This window comes from Protomyctophum parallelum, assembly GCF_964188405.1.
Source record: "Protomyctophum parallelum genome assembly, chromosome: 21".
In the NCBI taxonomy this organism is placed as follows: Eukaryota; Metazoa; Chordata; class Actinopteri; order Myctophiformes; family Myctophidae; genus Protomyctophum; species Protomyctophum parallelum.
The window spans coordinates 19,123,894-19,145,901 of record NC_139713.1 but is presented as its reverse complement, the minus strand read 5'-3'; the positions used below and the strand labels follow the sequence as shown (position 1 = coordinate 19,145,901).

The 22,008-nt window shown below is 41.8% G+C and overlaps 1 protein-coding gene across 1 annotated transcript in view; it reads left to right on the top strand.

Moving 5' to 3' along the window:
• plppr1 (phospholipid phosphatase related 1) overlaps positions 1-22,008 on the top strand; it is a gene marked incomplete at its 3' end in the record, with an annotated part of 75,970 nt that overhangs the window by 7,935 nt on the left and 46,027 nt on the right. Inside the window, exon 2 of the mRNA XM_083793276.1 lies at positions 11,191-11,301. Within this exon, the coding sequence (XP_083649402.1) occupies positions 11,242-11,301 (60 nt within the window). The 5' untranslated portion in view covers positions 11,191-11,241. The remainder of the gene's footprint in view (positions 1-11,190; positions 11,302-22,008) is intronic.

Here is a 22,008-nt window from a genome sequence, read left to right as displayed (position 1 = left end):
GTCCCTTAAAAAATCAATAAAGGCGTAAGCCGCAAAAAAATATCTTAAAAAAAAAAAAAAAAATGTAGCTGTCCGACAGAAAACTATGTAGTATTTTCCCATACACTATTTTTATTGCCGTAATACAGTTGTGACGGCCAGAGTCACAATTGACTCCTAATTGAATAATTAACAGGCCATCACCACTTAACGATGATGGACACCTGGCAATTTCCCTGCTCAGGACTGAAGTTGCCACAGGTGTGTCACTCGGTGGGGGAGAAACAGTTTCTGGCTGGCAGCAGCACTTCATGACAGTTGTCCAGCACTCTACTCAACATTCTTCACCCAGTGTTTTTATTTTATCCTTAAAGTGGCTCAAGTTGGAGCAAACTATACCTAAACAAACTATATAATTCACTAACTGGAGAAGCAGGCCTGTAGATCTTCAAGCTCTACTGCGTTTGGAATCCAGGGAGAATTGGAGCTGAGGAGTGAATTGTTTGGAGCAGGAGTTGTCCTCCAGGATTTTCTTGGATTTGCCTGTTTTGAGTTAACAACATTCACCTAAGGAACATACAGGTAACCCAACTCCATTGGAAAGTAGGCCTACTTAACTGAGAGCAAGAGGAGTTTGCTCCCCATTGCCTAAACAGCAAGAGGATATTTCCCATTAACATTGAAAATTGAAGAGGATAGTTTGTTTTGTTTTATTTGAATTGGACTAATTTATTTCCTGAAGACTCATTTAGCTTTATTTTAAGGTTCAATTATTCCAATTTGGAAGGTTTTTGAGTTGAACATTGAGTGAAAACTTTGAGTATATTTTGGTAGGGGAGAATTTTGAATGCTATTTATGTTTGATGATTGAGTTATTTTCTTGTGTAACCTAACCCACCCCTGGTTTCAATACAAAGACTGTTCCAATCCAACACTTTTAAGGGTTCTTTATCTTTTATTGAGTCCTTTGTTCGTTTTCCTTGACACCACCTGGCTACACAAACAAAGGAGAGGCAAAACACATTTCCGTGAAATTATGCATGCACATTTCCACTAGGCCGAGGATGACATGCCACTATTCTTCTTCTCCAAATCAGCCTCGCGGTGGTGCTATAACGGGGCAATTCCTGTTTTGACCTATAACTGCATCGATCTGTATACAACTTAAGTACTCCCTAGAGGCCATGGAAAAACAGTTTCCTTGCATCCCTCCACATCTGCCGGTTATAGCGCCACCATGAGGCCAATTTCTGGGAAACACATTGTTTATGTTAGTCGCACAGATTTCATCCAAATCTCACGCAAATCGGTACACATGATCTCTCTAGTCATGTGATCAAGACGAGTGTGTTGGATTTCTCAGATTCTTAGATTGGCTAAGTTTGCCTCCCAAAGTTTTCAGGAGTGGCCCATTTTGTACAAGATTCTGCACATGTCCTGCTCATCCAGAATTCTATCCTCAGAGATGCTATGAGTGATCTGGCTCTGCATTTCCTTAACAAAATGAAGAAAATTGTTGCAAAAAACTAAACAAAAACATGTTTATATTACTCCTAAACATTTTGCCAAACATCACACACAGTCCTATCCTCCTGGTGGAGACCTGTGCCCAGAAGGGCACTTTTTCTAGTTGTGTCTGTACCTTCTGACTCGTCAAGTCTCAGTCATTCACGATGAGGACATGTCCTCTATATTTGTGATAACTTAACTTTAGCATGCACTTGTTTTATCTTCCTATATTTTTAGGGGACAAGCTTTCATCCATTTTAAAGGGAGATGGATGATTGTATTTTTCATCACCCCTGGTGTCAGGTGCTCTCATCCTGTATTTTTTATCTCAAGTGAGATTAACTATAAAGTGAAGCACAGGTTGAAAGCTCATGCCGTCCGTGTTTGTCACTAGTACGTACTGCATTATGGCAGATTTACCGGTGCAAAATGACTTCCAATTGCACAGCCGTCACAACAATCTGTCTGTGGGGAAAAAGTAATAACCAATTACCTCATCACTTGACTTGATAACAAAACTGATACCAGCCTGCTGGTAGTCTAGGTTTGTCTCTGGCTGCTGTAGTCTAGGGTGCATGTGACGTCTTTGATAAAAGATATGGGGAGCCTGGGTAATGTCGGTGCTGTCTTTAAAAGAATACTTCACCCCCAACGACCTTTTTTCTATCAATTACTCCATCCTGTGAACTCAAGCCTTGAATTCATGCAGATTCTTTGCTTGTGTCTCATTCCCTCTCTCCACTGTGAATGAACAATCTAAAAAACGGGTCAATACTTGATGAAAAGAAAATTGGGGTCCAGGATTAACAGCAAAACGATATCACATGGCACACTCCTCACTTGACCTTGGAGGTGTTTTTAGTTTAAAAAGTAAGGTTGAGAGGACATTTGAGTAATGAGGACACACGCTGCCAGATGAGTCATCTGATATTATTTGCCGTTTTCTCTCAAGACCGTAGTCGTCTAAACGGGGCCTTATATTGTACGTGCATGGTAAATCCACAATCCCCTTTGTGTTATGCCTTCGTAGGCACGAGTAGTAGATATTCTAATACAAGACTCCAGTATTGTAAACTAATGTGAGTGTAATGGTTTGATGGGCAATCCTGACCGCCACCCACTTATTAACAGGATTTCTGTTCAAGCAGATCCTCTGTGCCCGTTTCACTGGAAGACAAACATTTCTCTAGTGTGTGTGTGTGTAGGGCTGGGCGATATGACGATATATATCGTATTTTCGATAGAAAATGTCTATCACGAAAAAAAAGCTATATCGCTTATATCGCCGTTTCGCTTTACGGCAGTATTTTACGTCACAGCGCTTATATACGGCATGCCCAGCAGCCCACCGCGCGCACTGAAAACAGTGAGCCAACACCTTTCGGATGTCTTCTCTATTATATACTCTAAGGCCAACACGACCACAACACAAGGGTGCTTGCACCTAAGAGGGAGATGATGATGATGGCTGACGAGATTCAGAGCGGTGTAAGGGGCACGTTCGGAAATACCACACCGGAGCGAACTCATCTATCAGTTTGCATTGCACAGTGCGCCTAGTGCGCTATTTCCGAACGCGCCCTAAAGTAACCGGTCATTCACTGTTATAAATGCAGGTTTCATGTTGGGTCAAATTGATAAATTGCGTGAGCCACGCATGTTTTACACAGTTGAACAATAAGCTTGTCCGTCGTCGGGTGCACTGCAAACTTCTTCCAAGACGAAGACGTTCCTCTTACCTGTGCAGTCCTCCTGCTGCGTCTGTCTTGTTTTATTGTTCCAAATACATTATTCCATTTGAAAAGTCCTTAATTCAGCAACAGCTTACAACAACAACACAAGACGCTGACTTTGTTGTGATCATCAAAAAAAAAGGAAAAGAAAAAGCCCCACTCGTCCCAGACTCCCATATACGCACAGCTGTGGGCATGGAGAGTTGACGACAAGATCGCGTTCTCTCTCACTCTATCGCCTGTAGTCAATTAAACATCGTTAAGCTGCCCAACGTCTTTAACAAACTAAACTATAACTACAACAGAACATGTTGATTCCCTATACAGAGCTTAAATGAACTGAAACAACTGTAGTGACAAACTGTGACATGAGATATTTATTTTTTCCTTAAGCCAATTTAATGCAGACACAGGCCTGTACTTCTGTGTCTGAATGGCAACGTCTTATTTCTTTCTTTTTTCTTTTTAATTGTCATAATAATAATTATTATTAATAATACTAATAAAACTTTATTTGTATAGCACCTTTCATGACATGAAATGCAGCTCTCAAAGTGCTTTACAGAGCAATGGAGAAAAAAAGAAAAGCAAGGCAACGACATTAAAAAACAAGCAGTGATGCAATACAGTGAGGACATGAATAACAAAAAATAAAAGATCAATTAAAAGCAATGTTGTAGAAGTGGGTCTTGAGCTGTGCTTTAAAAATGTCTACAGAGGCTGAACAATTGAGTTCAGCCTCTAATTATTATTATATACATTTTATTTTGTAATATTTTTGTACTTGCTTTGGGCCTGTCTGTGCATGGGAAGGGCATCAGTATTATATTCATATAAGTAGACTGGATAATGTGAATTTAATTGTTTTTTGAGTGGTGCAACCATTATAGACAGCTATGTGTGTCCCTGTCCCTGTATCCGAGCACGAAATAGCATAACTATTGTCACCACCAAGTGTCACTGTTGTGCAGCCTAACACAGACAGAGGCCAGGGAGGAGAGCTTGTACAGTACAGTACAGTACAGTACAGTACAGTACAGTACAGTACAGTACAGCCCAAGTACAGTAAAGTACTCGACCTGAACAAAAATCAATTCTTTTAGATAAAAAAATAGGTATCGTAAAAAATATGCTATATCGTGAGTATATCGTTATTGTGATAAAATAAATTCTATATCGTGATATGAGATTTTGTCATATCGCCCAGCCCTATGTGTGTGTGTGTGGCATATGCAAGTGTACTGCATGCTTGAGGTAGTTTTGGAACAGTCTCCTATGTTTTTATTTGCAAAATTGTGAATGGAAACTTTGTTCACTTTGCTGTCAAGAGTTCTCTGAATCTTACAGGCATGCCCAATATTTATCCTTGATTTGTTGTCTCCACCAGGCCGAAGGCATGGGGAGAGCGTATATTTAGCACTCCGTCCGTGTGTTTGTGTGTGAGTGAGTCCGTGTGTACAGCTAATCTCCGGCACCGTTAACCTGGTCGATGTGCGCACTCCCTGGATGCAATTTACAATTTAGGTATTTAGCAGACGCTCTTAATCCAGAGCGATTTACATTAAGCAAGAACAAAAAGCATGGCAATACATCACATACAGTACATAAAAAGTAGTTCATCATGAAAGAAAAAGAATGTAACCGTGGAATATATGAAACTATACATATAAACTATACATACTATAAAGTGCTATGACTATGTAATTCTAGTGCTGTCTACATAACATGCTATAAGTCTGTATAAAATGCTATCGAAGTCTACATAAAGTGCTTATCTAAGGGGCTAGGGAAAGTGCTACGGGCCATGGAGTACGGCGGAATATTGGGAGTGAGGCTGCAGTTCTGATTGTAATTGGAAGTGCATTCCATGGTTTTGGACCTAGAAGGGAGAAGAGTTTGGGACGTGTGGAGCGTTACTTCGGCTTTTGGCTTTTATTACCGTTTATGTGACAGTTACTTAGTAGCCTAATTGTGTGTGTGTGTGTGTGTGTGTGTGTGTGTGTGTGTGTGTGTGAGTGAGAGACATTGTAACGAGAGGAGGAAGACATATCCATCAAGACGAAGAGGATTATTAGTTTTTATACTGTACGCATCATATATACAGTACAGAACAACACGCATGCTTTTGATTTTGTGGCATGATGTTTCTACGGCTGAGAATGGTGACCGTGTGCAGAGCGCTTTGCAGGTGTGTACAGTGTATGTACAGGTACTTCCAGCTTCCCTGCTGCGTTGGCTGATCTGAGTGCGCAGGAGGGTTTGTAGGGTTCTATCATACTTGCAAGATATCATACCTTTTGAATGCCAGTATCAGAGTTTTGTATTCTGTGCGGGCAGCGACTGGGAGCCAGTGGAGGGAGTGGAGAAGGGGGGAAGACGTGTGAGAATTTTGTCTGGTTGAAGACCAAGCGAGCTGCAGCATTTTGGATCAGTTGGAGAGGCTTAAGTGCACATGCCGGTAGGCCAGTAAGGAGGGAGTTACAATAGTCACGTTTTGACGAGACTGTGAGGTGAGGGACGGTCTAATTAGTCGTATGCCAACGATGAATCGCTGCCCCACATCTTTTCCCCTGCAAGGGGGGGAGTTTCCCTGGCCGGATGTAGCGTGTGGAAGGAACACGTTATTCCGACCAGTTCCTTTCCCCTCCATCAGGCGCCCCAGCTGGCCAGGGGGGGCGGTTCACTTCAATGGCCCAAACCACACCAATTTGTCGGCTTAATGGCACTCCAAATTATGAACATCATTCTAAATACAACATAAAAATATTGTTGCACAAGCCTATCTCTCTGTACATAATGTGAGTTTATATTAACACATTGTGTTGTGATTGTACCAGACATCAGCCTTTATGTCAAGTGTGTTTTCATCCAGACTGCGCCAGATGTTCTGTCTCCGATGATGAGTTGTTATGATACTTGTTGATGTGTACAGCTCTTCATCAGAGTAAAACAAATCTCTATCTTTTGCAGGCGATGAATCCTACATGTGTGTATTATGCAATAACGTGCAGTAGTTGTGTTTAGACACTTGCTCCTTGGCTTTCAGTGACGTGGGTGCTGCCTGGTCCCAACACATATTGTTGTTTAACAGTTTGACTGCGGAATTAATTAATCGCAATGCCCTGTTGACTGCCTAGATTTCACTAACCTTTGAAGAACCACCGCGCCGAAATCATCGTTCCACACAAGGAATTGTTTCTTTTTCTGGATCTGCATCTGCACTAGTGTAAGCTCTGGTCGTAATGGAATGGAAATTAATTAATGCATATGGAACGAGTGGACCTCACATTTGTTTTGTCCATTGCATAGTTTTGAAATCACAGCATTGGGCTGAAACACTGTCAGAATTGTTAATTATTATGCAATTGAATTGGCATGGAAAAGCCACTGTGCAAAAGGTAGCTGAATTGAGTAAAGCGAGCAATGCAGTATTGAGGGATACACAAACCGACAGGGGATATTATTATTTTTGTGCTCATTTGATCCAAATTTAGGACAAATGGAGCATCTAAGGCACTGGGAAGAAGAACTGTCCTTTTTAACGTGCCAGCTGGCTGGATATTTGCAATTGGGAACCTAGCGAATTCTGTGAATCCAGAGTTGTTGTCGTTTTCTGTAGAAGTTTACATAATCAAAATACTTTTAACTGATTTTACTCCTTTCCTTCCGACGCGCGTGTGTGTGTGTGTTCATGTTCATCCCATCCTACACTACTCACATATTATACCATTGCTGGGCCTGACCGCTTTTCATTGAATGAATAATTCGTTCATATCTTTGATTACAATGGTTCTGCTTAAACCAGGTGGAGAAACACAGGCCGTTTGTGGACTGTTCCGTGAAACCATCTCGGTTCCAAGAATCTAGAACCTGACCGGTTCTTTTGGTGGACAAAGGGCCATGGTAGTGATGTCTTTGCTCATTGTACACTACCTTACTTAACCACCATACAATGGACAGGAAAGGAGACACCCCTCATCACAGCAATCGCACTGAATCGCACCTGAATCGTCAGGTTCATGTGAACAAAGTCATCAGAGTGGAGCGTCACTGTCTCCGTGAATCACTGAGACGCTGATGAATGAAGGCCTTGAGGCAACTCATTGATGAGCTTGCTGTTGTGAGGGACGATCATTTAAAAAAAATCTGATAATGATGAATTTGCTAGATATAGTTCATTGTCAGTTAACTTGTGACTATAGGGAGATGTTGAGGCTGAATAATCTCCTAGGCAGTGGAGCCGCTTGGAATTCAATCTTTTCAACCTTTTATTAACCTTTATTTTTTGCACTAGTGAGGACCAATTATATGAAGATGGGTTGAAATGTGTGAAGTCGTTGTAATGGCAATGTCCCCGGTCTGGAGAGTAGACCTGAGTTGCATGTCTTCTCCCATCTCTGTGCTTTTTTTAGTAGTACCCACTACCCACCTAAAAATGATAGTTGTTAAAAAAGAATGTTGTCTTATGGCGTGATCTGAAAATATTGTGTTTTGTGTCAAATGTTTTGTATAGTACAATAATAAGCTATTTTCTAACTTTGGAAGATTCAAGATTACATTGCAATCTGTGTTAATACGTGTATCTTCAGTGTTGCCTAGATTAGAACTGCAGATAGCCATTTGAATATAGCTTAAATATAGCAGAATCAATACTGTACATCACATTATTTTTCTAACACAAAAGAAGAAGGTCTTTCAACCTTCTACCAGACAATCTTTCATAAGAATGTGTTTTTTCAATGTGCAGAGCAGCCTCGGTAGTCGGTACCAGGCTTTCATTTTCGTCGGCGCAAAAAATGAAAGCCCGGCGGAACGCATTGGCCGCTCTGGTCTAGAAGTGGGAGTCAACCCTTCCGGGTGAGCGTCACTCCAAATGATGTAGCGTTCCACTGGGGGGGAGAGGAGGGGCCGGGGGTGACTGACAGATCGCCCCTCTAGACCAGAAACCTAATACATTAGCTCGGGCTATGTGCAGAGTAACAGTCTGACTTATCTGCACTATCTCCCTTTTTAACACTAAAAGCATTGCATTCTACTGAGTGAATGCCTTGCGAGACTGATCAATTAAATGTTACATTCAGTTTGATTAGCCTGGTTTGAATATTTAATAAGACAGGACAGCCACTAAGGGGGCACTGCTGCCGAGCATTAATTGCATACACAGGCTGTAATTGCTAGAGTAGTGTAGTAGAAGTGTTGCTCTAGGACTGTGACTTAAGCAATATTATACGAAAGGCTGTTCTTTATCGCCATTAATGCACGCCTGCGGTGCCGTAGGTAGTTCCGAAAGGTATCGCAGAAGTGTCCCAAGAAACTAGCTAGCCCAGCCACCGAGTCTGCTGTGGTCTGAGAGAAAAGCAGGGCTGAATTCTTTGTTTTGATTAGCCATGGCGGTGCCATTATCGTGGTTTAAGCATGGCTAGAAAGCTATTTCAACCAATCGGATTGCTTCCTCGAAACTACCTATAATGTTTGTTAACACACAGGTCTCCAGTCAGAATCGAAACGGGATGTTGTTGCAATTATGTGACATGCTGTCATTATTGTGTTTCCATCTCTACTATCATTATTACCATGCCGGTGTGCTCAAAAGTAGAGCCCTGCATTAGGATTGGGAATCTGGGATCCGAGAGGGAATACAGTTACAGCTAAAAGTGAGGTAGGTAAAACTCTCGTTGATGCAGGCTTTCACGTTTGCAGTTCATGGAGTAAAAAGAAAATGAGAACATTTTCCAACAGACGCAAAGCAGATATCGCAGGAGGGGGCATTATTTTAAAGCTTCTGCGGGTGGGAATGTCCGGTCAACAAAACTATCGATTACAATAGAAAAGCAGGTCTGACATTTGGAGTGGACACATTTCTTAATAATGGTACTGTGAAAATCTGGAGGAGAACTTATTTTTCTAAATGTTGTTATCGACAAGTACAGGTATATCCATCTATTTATGAATTACCTACTGATGAGCAGTAAGCTGAGCCCACTGTCGCTGTCCGTAGTGCTGTAATTAGCCCCTCCCCAACCCGCCCTTGGCCAATAGACACGTTAGCAGCGAGGAGACGGGGCAAGCTGTCCTTGCATGTTAAATGACGGGATTTCTCCACATAAATAATCGATCATTTCAGTAGCAAGCATAAAAATGTCTTCCAAATCTAGTCAACCAGGCCTGCAGTAGGCTATGCACTGGAGAAATTTGCATGACATTATTTAAATCAACTAGAAATACGAGGAAATTACCACTGGAGATGGAGAGATCCACTTTTAACGACCACCTGACAGGAGTTTTCATGTTGCACGGTAAGACTACGGTCATTAGTATTATTATTGCCATCACCTGGGTTGGTCAGTCATGTAACTTTCTCGACGAAGCCGTGTAAATGTTCAACAACACAGCCGTGCAAAATAATAGCTATGAGGTGGTGAAAGCTTGACCTGCATAGCTAAACTATTTTGATTGGCATTGGACAATCGCTTTTTGGGATGGGTTTTGGTGAAGGGCTAATTGCCTCTCTCTCTCCCCTCCCTCTCTCTCTCTCTCTCTCTCTCTCTCTCTCTCTCTCTCTCTCTCTCTCTCTCTCTTCTCATTCAGTGTTTCTGTTCGTAAGTGCATGGGTCCCAATGGAAATATTGCAGATGGTAGTTCAACTTTGCTGCAGGCAGGAGCGGGGCTGTCAAAAATATACGGAATGGGATGAAATCATTGTGGGCGTGTGGGAATGGTCAGAAACCCAGCGGAACTGGCCGATGTAGCTTCTGACATTGAATGTTCATTCCATGTGGTTTCACTTTGACTGAACCAATCGAAATGACTGTCCCGTTAAGTTGTGGCGATGCAGTTTGTTAGCTTTCATTGTTTAACCACACTAATGCAATGTGTTGTAATTTAACCAGCCAGTTTATTAAGAACAGTTTATTATTTACATTTGTAACGGCCTTGAGACATTAAGCCTCTTGTGGGTGAACGGGATGAAAACAAATTAAAACAGAGCCTCCGACATGAGAGCTGTAAGGGGCTAGGATAAAAACCGAATTAAAATAATCATATTCATAAAACATGTTGTTCACGGCTATAACAATTAGATGGGCTTAAACAGACCAACATGGTTGAAAACATAACCATGTCAGTATAACTGATAGATTGAATTGAGACAATTAAGTATTATAGTATACTGTTACTAACCGCTGATCCAAGCTAGAACGCCTGCGACAATAGTCCCCTGTCGTCTGAAACGGCATGGAAACCAAAAGCCATGGCTCATAGCAGCCCCTAGAGGCTTTGCTGGTCCTTGCACTCAAAGGGACATTTTGGCCCATGGACGCTGATACCAGGATAGAAGAAGTCCATGGGCTCACGGAAATGAGCTGCAATCTGCCTAGTATGTGATTGAGCAATCTGGTCTGTGATGTTGATATTTTTGCCCGAGGGTTGCGATAAAGTAAAGGTCATGGGGTGAAATGGTTATTCATTCTCCAGGAAGTGTGACTGTGGTGAACAACTGTAATGGAAAACGGCCTTATTGAGGCCGTTTGCACTTGAGTGCAGGAAAAGTGGAGATTTTGATAAGTAAAAAACGACAACCTTCTTCTTTGTTGTATGAAACTTTAGTTAGTTGAACGTAGTACAAAATAACAACCTGTCCACTGCCATTGATTCACATAATAGACTGTCTGCTAAAGCCCGCGCATAGTGCAAAGCCTGCTGGGTAGTGGGAAGTACCATAGAACACACCAATAGAGTGACAGAACCGTAAGTACCATAATAGTGCAATGCAAAAACAGAATATTTACTATTTTGGACTAAGGGTGGCGCTAGACATGATGCCATGAGGTCAAAATCAGTAGGCGTCATCCTCTACTAAGGCTATAGGCTATTTTTGAGAACCATCACCTATAATGGTATGGACAAAATGGGGACGTCAGGGTTCATGTGACTAATGGGGTTAACTTGTGATTCTTCACTGTTTCCATAGACTGATCTGCCCTGAATCCGGAGAGGAGAGTGTCTCCCTACAGGAGGCAAGATGGCGTTCGACAACACCCTGCGAAGCTACTCTATCATCCCATGTTTCATCTTCGTCGAGGTGAGCACTTATGCATGTGTGCGTGAGTAGGGCAATTAACCGAAAATGTATCAAAAGTTAAACCGATATCTACCAACTTATTATTGCTCATGTATGTAGGTTAATTGAATAATAGAGAAGCAGCTTTTAATATTAATACAACTTTATTTATATAGCATAGCACCTTTCATGACTTAAATTTAAAGAGCAACAAAGAAAAAGAAAGCACATTTTCAACAACAAAATCTCAACGACGTGTTTTTTTCTTTATAATTTTATATTTCTTATATACCAATGAACCACACGAGAAAATTATACAGGTACTTTAGAGAGAGGGTGAGGTTGTGCGTGCATTCGTGCTCCAATGTGAAAGAATCGTAGCCACTGACCTCAACTGGTGAATTATACACCAACTGTGTCTGTCAAGAGTGTTCAAAGGCGTGGAAAGCGGAACATGTGTGTGTGTGCGTGTGTGCGATGCAAGGCATCCTGAGACATTTGTGTGATTAAAGACTGAGTTGATATGGTAATTAAATCAGAAGAAGCACCACAGAGCATTACCTGTCTGTCTGCCTGTCTGTCTGTCTGTCTCCCCCCTCTCAATGCCCTCCTTTCTCTCAAATTCTCTCTCTCTCTCTCTGACAAGTGTCTTTATAAGACACTTGCTCCACACAGATAGAGTATGCTGTATGTAATTATACAGCTTTCTCCTGACAGCCTCACCTCATTAGATGTAAATGCTATGTACTTTGGGTTGATTACCGTGCAGGCAGATGTACATTATTAATATTTGTCATGTCTTTGGCACACAAGTTACGTCCCGCAACACGCCCACTTATTGATTGGTGAAAAATCAATAAATCAAACAAAGCCTGGGGCTGTCATGAAGGGATTGGCAAAAACAGCATTGGCTTAATATGAGATTAGGCTAGGCTAGGACAATCTTATTTCAGCAAAATTGTTATCTTATATTTCATGTTTTAATTTATTTACAATCCAGTATTAGTATTATGTCTTTCTTGTGTATATTCTATTGTTGCTGTTAGCACAGTCTTCCCGGACATGACACACTAACATTTAACTGCTTGTATATCTGTATTGATTGGCAAGTAAACCCTCTTGATTCTTGAGCTTTCCTACTGTCTGTCTCTCCTACACTGTATTCCCTCTCAGCTTTCCTACTGTCTGTCTCTCCTACACTGTATTCCCTCTCAGCTTTCCTACTGTCTGTCTCTCCTACACTGTATTCCCTCTCAGCTTTCCTACTGTCTGTCTCTCCTACACTGTATTCCCTCTCAGCTTTCCTATTGTCTGTCTCTCCTACACTGTATTCCCTCTCAGCTTTCCTATTGTCTGTCTCTCCTACACTGTATTCCCTCTCAGCTTTCCTACTGTCTGTCTCTCCTACACTGTATTCCCTCTCAGCTTTCCTATTGTCTGTCTCTCCTACACTGTATTCCCTCTCAGCTTTCCTATTGTCTGTCTCTCCTACACTGTATTCCCTCTCAGCTTTCCTATTGTCTGTCTCTCCTACACTGTATTCCCTCTCAGCTTTCCTACTGTGTCTCTCCTACACTGTATTCCCTCTCAGCTTTCCTACTGTCTGTCTCTCCTACACTGTATTCCCTCTCAGCTTTCCTACTGTCTGTCTCTCCTACACTGTATTCCCTCTCAGCTTTCCTACTGTCTGTCTCTCCTACACTGTATTCCCTCTCAGCTTTCCTATTGTCTGTCTCTCCTACACTGTATTCCCTCTCAGCTTTCCTACTGTCTGTCTCTCCTACACTGTATTCCCTCTCAGCTTTCCTCAGGGCTGTCCCTGAACACGTTCAATGAACCTTCACGAATCCGTTCATATTTTGGGTGAATGTGAACTGAACGTAATGTAATTCTGCTTGTTTTTTTTAACGCTTTTTTGGGGGGGCTTTTTGCCTTTATTGATTAACAGTAGTTTGACAGGAAAGGGGGAGAGAGATGGGCACGCAGCAAAGGTCGTCGGGATCGGGACAAGGCGTCGCTTCTGCGACACGTTGTGAGCTTGTCTATCTCTCGGAGAACCCTCATCTCTCGGAGAGATAGACAGTAGGAAAGCTGAGAGGGAATACAGTGTAGAGATTCTCTCAACACTGTATTCCCACTAATAACTTCCTGCTGTTCCTACACACTCTCCTTCTCAGCTCTCCTCTTGTCTCTCAGTATTTTGTTGAGGAATCTACACAGCAAATTCCTACCATTGTTTTTTTTTTTTTCACTCTCCAGGTGAAGAAAGTCAACCCTCACGATTTATTCGTTGCAATTGACTATAATAAGATACCTGGAAATGACATCAAAGATGCCAGGTTTTGTACAGACTGTACAGATCCACTAGATGTTTCTGTCAGGACATCATGCTGATTATGCTGCTGCTGCATTGATGATCAGTTGAGCCTGATTTATACTTAACCCATTTTGACCTGAGATCAGATTCTAAAAATGTCTTCTACATCCTGACAGTTTTCTGAAAAAGCTATGTTTCTATGTCAGTGGTTCTTCGATTTTTCAAAAATAACAGACCTACAAGCTGGCGTGCTACGAGCTTGTAATAAGACAGGACAGCCACTAAGGGGGCACTGCTGCCAAGTATTAATTGCATACACAGGCTGTAATTGCTAGAGTAGTGTAGTAGAAGTGTTTTATTTCTCTAGGACTGTGACCATTTTGACCTGAGATCAGATTCTAAAAATGTCTGTTTGAAAATGACCGTTTTCTGAAAAAGCTATGTTTCTATGTCAGTCGTTCTTCGATAAAAAAAATAATAGCAGACCTACAAGCTCGTAGCGCGCCACTCGGTGGCGCGCTATGAGCTTGTAGATCTGCTATTTTTCAATAGCTAAAGCATAACATAGGGGTTCCCGCCCAAAATGGGTTAAGTTGTGTGCCGAAAATGGCAGATGTACAAGCTCATGACGCGTCGCAGCGTGTCACGTTGTGAGCTTACTAAACTCTGGCTATTTTCGGTGCGTGACGCCTGTGCGTAACTAAGTATAACTCTGGCTTTAGCATACCGATGATGTATTGCCACAATCACTGCTGCTGGGATTTGCATAATGCCTTGAGCGTTTTGGATGACTGCCAATGTACTGTATGCACAATTCTTGACGTACAGCTGTGGAAAGATGGTAAAAACAAAACGATTGTTTTAGCTCACTGGTTTTCAACCCTTTTTATATCAAGGCCCATTATATATTCTGTAATTGAGCCACGGACCACCGTGAGATTTAGCATCTCAGACCCAAATCTAAAGAATATGTCCACATTACCATGCTGTATTGAATGTTGGTAGGAGATAACCGGCAAACTTTGATCAAAATGACAATTCTTCTACATTCTCCAATTGTGTAGATTTATTTTAAATTAAGTAATGCAGATGTTTAACAATAATTGAACTCTTGAGAGTGTAAAAGGAAACCAAATGGACCCGTTAGTAGCTGTCTAATTTGGACATGTGATACTGGATGAATCGAATTATGGCAGAACGCAAAATGAGTAGTCTTGGTCCCGAGGAGTGTGGTTGAGAACGAATTCTAAAATGGCTAGTCCCTTTCCTGGATTCTGATTGGCTGGTTTCCGTTTAGCAGACGGTTTATATCAATCACGCTTGTTTTCCTTACAAGCCCCCGGCTATGTGGCGCTTCTAAGCACAGCCCGTGTAGGACGGCGAGTTACCGAGGGGCTTTTGGCGGTGCTTGGAGGGGAAACAAGTGCTCCCCGTCCTTCGCAAACCATCTGTGCTGGATTCTCTGTGTTGAATTCTCGGCTGCAAGGCTAAGCAGTTTACACGGGAAGTGTAAACTGAAAAAGTATTTATTTTTAAGATATTTTTGGGGCTTTTTGCCTTTGATAGATATACTATCAGTATACAGTACAGTAGGTTTTCCTTTTTTTTTTTTAAGATTGTTTTTGGGGGCTTTTGATGCCTTTATTGATAGAGAACAGTAGTCAGACAGGAAAGGGGGGGGGGGGGGGGCACGCGGCACGCTGTCCGGCTGGCTTGGCAGCCTATAGGTGCCCAGACGGTTGAGCTAACCGTCCGGGCCAGATATACAGTAGGTTGATGGGAAACGGGGAGTGAGAAAGGGGGAAGACGCGCAGCAAAGGTCGTCGGGATCGGGACTCGAACCCCCAACATGCTGTCAGGCTGGATTACCAGCCTAGGTGCCCGGACTGCTAGGCCGGCCTGGGTAGATAGATCTATTTTTTAATCAAAATAGGATTTTTTCTGTTTGGACAATGGAAATTGTTAAATTGAATTTCACTTTAACTATAGGGTAATTCCGATGGATTTCTCTCATTCGAGCCCTGCACAGGCCCAAAATGACTGCCAGGGTTTTGAGGGTTGGCACGTCACCTCACTACACTACGTCCCTCAGTCACTATAAAATACTTTGGGGTAAACTTTCATTCATTAATAAATATAAATAAAGTATGTAAAATGTTTTTATATCAAGCTTGATTTACTATCAACCCTGAGAGCAATAAAGCATTGATAACTATACATTACATAATAAAATTAAATGTATTTGAAACCTATAAAGTTGAGAGAAAAATAAAACCTAAAGTCACAGGGCTCAAAACAAAAGATTAACCCATTCTGGACGGGAACCCCTCTTGGGTTTCTGTACAGTATGTACAGTATTCAAAATGTTTGATGCTACTATATAAATATTTGAAGTTTTTCAGAAAACTTAGGTTAGGATTTATAAGGCGTTTTTAGAATCTGCCTCAGGCCAAAATGGGTGACGAGACACATTTTGAATAAGACAACTCTACCTTCAAAAAGTGGATGCTGAACAACAAGCTGTAATAAATGATAACACAACGGCAAGTAACTAAAATAAAAAGATAAATAAAATACTTTAGGAAGAAGCTCAAATGACACACAAATCTTTCATCGCACAACAGTGACTTTCTCAGCCAAAGTGCTTTCAAATTATCTGTTTGACACCAAAGCTGAAAGAAGCTTAAAATCTTCCGCCAGCTGGATGGATCATTTCCACTGCAACTTGTGAGCGAGGGAAGCAAGAATTTAAAGCAGACGATACTGAATTTCAAGCAAAAATGGGGGGTCGGCGGCCAAATTCATATAATTCTGGGGCTCCTTGACAATTTTGAGAACCACTGACATAGAAACATTTTTCAACGTTTTTCAGAAAACTGTCATGATTTAGAAGACATTTTGTGGAATCTAGCTCAGGTCTAAGACACCCGGTTTTGACCGGTTAAAAGCCTGTTTTCAAACTCGGGTCAGCTTTAGATATGGTATGTAGGCATATATACTACCATCAGCTATCTACTGCAACACGTCGACATGTTGTGAGCTTGTTGCTTGGCTGTTTTTTTGCACAGCACTGTTGTACAAGGGCTAAATGGTTAATTCCTTCACAAGAAAATAATAATTAAGGCTTCGTGACATAATCGGGTTAATCATTGATAAAGCTCCGCAACTACAGTACTTTGGCTGGATACCAACTATTGGTCTTGAAGGGATCATTAGCTGCCATTGGCATTATGCCTTCACAGATTGAATTATGAACATATTATTCAATCGAAAGAAGTGATTTGTTGAGCAACATTTGTCAAATGGGTCTTTCAATTAAGTATAATTAGACTTACACAAAGCACAGCTGGGAGATAAACATTGTATTGTAAATTGTAGCAATAAATTATAAATGGCAAGTTAATATGGAATCTATTCCTTTTATACTGTCTTTCACAAAACAAGCTCAAGATCACTTTTTCCTCCCACTTTGATTCTTTCGCTCTATCAACTCTATCTCCATCTCTCTCTGTCCCTCACTCACTCTCTTTCTCTCCTCCCCACATGTCACATGTCTTGACATTATTCCCTGCTGCACATCTTGAGTGTGACACAGTTTCTCATGCTGTCATTTGCACCCGCTTTCTCCCTGTTTCACATCTCTCTCTCTCTGTCTCTCTCTCCTTTGCATCCCTGTTTAGCTATTTCTGCCTCCACCTTTATTGTCACCCCCCCCCCCCCCCTCTTACTGTCTCTCATTCACACTCTGCCTTGCTCTTACTGTCAGAAACAGAAGAGGGTTAAGGCACAGTGTTGTCAGGTGACTAAATCGAAGCCTCCTAATTGGAGCAGCTGTATGCGTGCAGTACAGCTACAGTAGGGCTGCATACATGATGTGCTTTTCATGTAATGCAGTGTCTGCTGCTTACAGTTGATGTTTTTCACGGTTGAATGATGCATCAGAATCAAATTCCTAGGACGTGTTAATTCAACTAACTATAGTGAGTGTAAGCAATATATCGAAGAGACTCAAATAAGCTGTGAGAGCTGATTAAAGACGTTTTTATAAAGATTCTTGCGTTGGTGAAAATAATTGAAATGGGTCAATAGTTGTTAGGATCGGTTCGGTCCCCGCTTTTAAAAATGGGAACGCACATTTCCATATTGATGGGAATGGGCAGGTAGACTTAACAGGCTGAATAGGTGATACTTAAAAGGGATGTGCATTAGTATGTGAGCAGCAGGTTCCACATACTTGGCTTCAAGTCCATCCGCAACACAGCTTTCCTTCAGCTCACAAACGCCATGATAGACATCCACGGGCAGGATTTCATTGAAAAAGGAAAAAAAAGGAAAAGTGTCAGTAGTTGGGGAACCAGCCGTATTATATGAGTTTGTATCATGGGAACTAGTACAGATTGAGGAGAAATGGTTGTTAAAGGCTTGAGAAATGTGTGGGGGATCAGAGATGATTTCATTATTAATTTTGAGCTGTTTTACGGAGCTCATATTGTTTTTATTTATTGAGAAAGTGATTCAATTTATTCCAGAACTGTCTGGGGGGGGGGGGGGGGGGGGCTTATGGAAGTCATGTCTAAAGCTGTTTTTATAGTAGTCGGATTGTTTTGGTTTTGCCTAAATTCCTCATGTCTGTAGTTTTCCCAATCAACAGAACCTCTGGGGAGAAGAATGTAATGAGACGGTAAGATGAGGAAATATGAAATGAACGGGAGAGCAGCATATTGGAAGGAAGAGGCAGATTGGAGTGAAATTGTGTGGAGAAACTCTGGCTACATCCTCAACCTCCACTCTGAGATTATTCAAAGGAATAATGTCAGTATCGTTCATCTACGGTGCAGATGAAGGCTGTGGGCGAAACATCACTCTCGAAATAAAAAAGGATTATCACTTGCACGTAGAGCCGGCGTTTGCAGTTTCTCTTTTTGTGTCATTAAATTCCCCTCTAGCACCTCATACGTAAGACAACCTACGCCGTGCGCTTTCTCCCATCTTCTACGTGCCATTAATCTAAGAGGCCTTCTGCAGCATGTGCACGAAAAAGGGGAAGCCAGTCACACCGGCACATATAGTGAGCGCGGAGACCAGTTAAAGCTACCGTGTTCTGAGCTTCATTCAAAGAAGCTGTCACCTTTACGAGGCCCCGAGGAAGCAAACAAATCTTATGCCAATCATGAGTGTCGGCGATTCCCACAGTCAGCCACAGGGATTTATCTTCTCTCATCTTAACTTTATTTTATTTTTTCTTGGAGCACTGCCGACTCGAGGCAACGTAGCTTTAAGCTGTTTTTTATTTATTTAATTATCCCACGATTTTGTAACCCATTTTCAGTGTCAATTATCTAATGTAATCCTGGGCTCTACACTCGCTCTGCCAACCTGGGGAGAGCAACGGACTGACCTCATGCTTCCTTCAATGCATGAGGGAGGAGTCCAAGCCGCTTCTTTTCACCTGGCAGGGTTTTTTTCCCCCAGTTGGACGTAGCGCGAGGAAGGAACACGTTATTTCCTTTCCCCTCCATCAGACGGCCCGGCTTTTCAGATAGTTCTTCTAATGTTTCTCATTTGTATTTGACAGTATTGTGGAGGGAGATGGGACAGAGACAATGGGGATTGAGACGATGTCCCTGATCCCCCAGGTGACGCAGGCCATGGGCTAATTTTAAACCCACATTATCAGGGCACCTCAGACTGGTCACAATACTGTACTCTAATGGCAACAGTCCTGATTTTATTCCCAGCTGGAGACCTGTGTTTCACCTCAATACTCCCGTCTCCACCCACCCTCACTTAGGCCTCCACTCCTGTCTTGCCGTTTCTGAATGCATGCACGGAGACAATTCCCTGGGTTAGGAAAAGAGCAAGACAATCTGGTTTATTGTTTTGGGTGCAAGTCCTGTGTTGCAAGAATAAATCACAGTTGTGGTGGCTTTAACTACCTGTCTACTAATTTCTATTAATCTTCTAGGTATACTAGCACACAATACTACCAGGGGAAACTCACCATGAACATTGCATATTGGTTCGGGTACAGGCTTTATAGTTCCGACACTATTATTGGTCCGACAGTCATTAGACCGACAACCTACCTCAGACTCTAACCTAACCATAACCGCAAGCATGGGAGCAGCGCATGTTCGAGCGCTAGTTGTTCCTGCATGTCGGACTAATGCTCCGTCGGAATTGCCATCAGATCCCATTTGTTCAGTGGCCAGTGGAGTGGACAATGGGAAGATTCCCAGTTTGATCTGGGGCTCCCCAGAGTTGGTGTGGAAGTGTCCTTGAGCAAGATGCTGAACCCCTAATTGGGGGTGATCTTAATATCGTCTACTATAAGCGTTGTGGTCCAAAAATAAACAAGCTGTCTCGGCGTTATTGTCAGGGAGGTGTCTCTGTATTGTTTGCAACAGTCAGTCACTCATATATGATACAGTCTGCTTCTAGCGAAAATGTAACTAATTCAGTAGCAGTAACATTCACGTTTTCTCTCAGTCAGTTGATTCTTCATATCCATATGAGTGAAGCGGCCGGGATGACAAAAAAACACAGTTCTTATATGAAGCGATCTAAAATCCCCCCTATGGGGATTACAATGCAACTAAAAAAATACATGAACCTGGGGACAGACGCCCTCTACTGAAAGTGACGTCAGACTTCGGTGCTCTATTGCAGTATTTCTTTCTGCCGAGTTATTTTTCTGAGCATGATTCTCCCCATCTTACCCAGATAATTTGGAACCGCAGCTTTTCAACGGAGCTTGTTATCAGTGAAAACCATGACATGTTGTTTGGTCCTCTGTCGCCTGCAAAAACGGGCGCCTTGTATACCGAGCGATTTGTTCTAAAGACAGCGAAAGTGTCAGGATCTTAGCGTTGTTTATCTGTTATTTATTTAGTTATGTATTAGTTTATTTATTTATTTATGGTTTAAAAACCACCTATTATCTCCTGTTATCTTAGTCCTATGCTAGAAGCAGTCTAAGTAGACCTGTATGTATGCTACCACCACACACGCTCGTGCGCATGCACGAGTGCGCACGTACGGTACATACAGTACAGTACATGTACAGTCTCTTTCTCACCTGGACTTCTCTCAGCCATCTGTCGATGGCTGCGGTTGCCAGATTTCCTTCCTCCCCACACTTGTTAACTAGAGTCTCCTGCCTTGTCTGTCTTCTACTGGCCGTGCTGCCCTTTTCTCCCCCCGAGCAATCTAATTCACACACAGCCTTTTAGAGTGGGTTAAACCCATTTAGACCTGAGGCCGACTCTACAAAAAATGTCTTGTAAATCCTAAAAGTTTTATGAAAAACCTATGTTTGTATGTCAGTGGTGCTCAACCTTTTTCATGTCAAGGACCCCCAGAATTATCTGTATTTGGCCGCGAACCCCCCCCCCCCCCCATCTCAATATATGTTGTTCCAGGGATGCTCCCAGAAGCAAAGGTTTGAGTTAAAAACATTCGCTCTGAAAGAATATATATTCAAAGATTTGCACCACATTTTCGAGATTTTTCTAAAATAGCCAAAGTATAACATAAATGCTTAAAACACCAAAAGGGCTTCCCGTCCTGTGTGTTAACAGTTGTGACCTGCTCCCTACAAATGAGTCATTAAAAACACATTAAAGCAAAACATGACAACACGTTGGTAGAGGTTAATTGACTTTTTGGCATTGACATTGTTATTGATGAAAATCTACATGATTGTACTGTCTAAAGTAGACCCTCCAGACAAACGCGGGGCAAAATAAAATCCTTGATTATGCAGGGTAAAATCTTTGATTTTGCAATGAAATATGCAGGTTTTTATGCTGTGAAATTGCGGGAAGTTGTGATGTGTGTATAGTTTGCGCAATTCTGTCACCAATTCTGTCACCCTTTTTGAAAAACAACTAAAATAAAATTATCCCTGTATAATCTGTGCCATTCTACTGATACTGTATGCGGTAATTATTTGCGATTGCATAAACACATTTATCTGGAGGGTCTGCTACTAAAGCAGTGGTTCCCAAACGTTTTCATGTCAAGGACCCCCAAAATGATACTACTTAAGATATGCCAGGGACCCCCATAAGAACATTTATTGTTTTATACGGCTCTAGCAGTGATTATCAACCCATTTAATTTCAAGGACCCCCCAGTTTGACATGCTTTAGTCCCCCATTTAATTCATACTCATTGCCAAATATTGGCCAACATATCTTCAATAATTGCTTTGTTGATCAGAAATTGATGTTCCAAAGCACATAAACAAGCGCAAACTAAGTAGAAATATGTCATCTTCCTGGTGATTTTTACTATTTGAAAATCCCTATTACAGTTCAGATGCATCCTAATTCAAATGGAGTTCTTCAGTTAAGTTTCCCACTTTTCCTGGATACGTTTGAAGCATGTTTGGGATTTGTTATATTCAG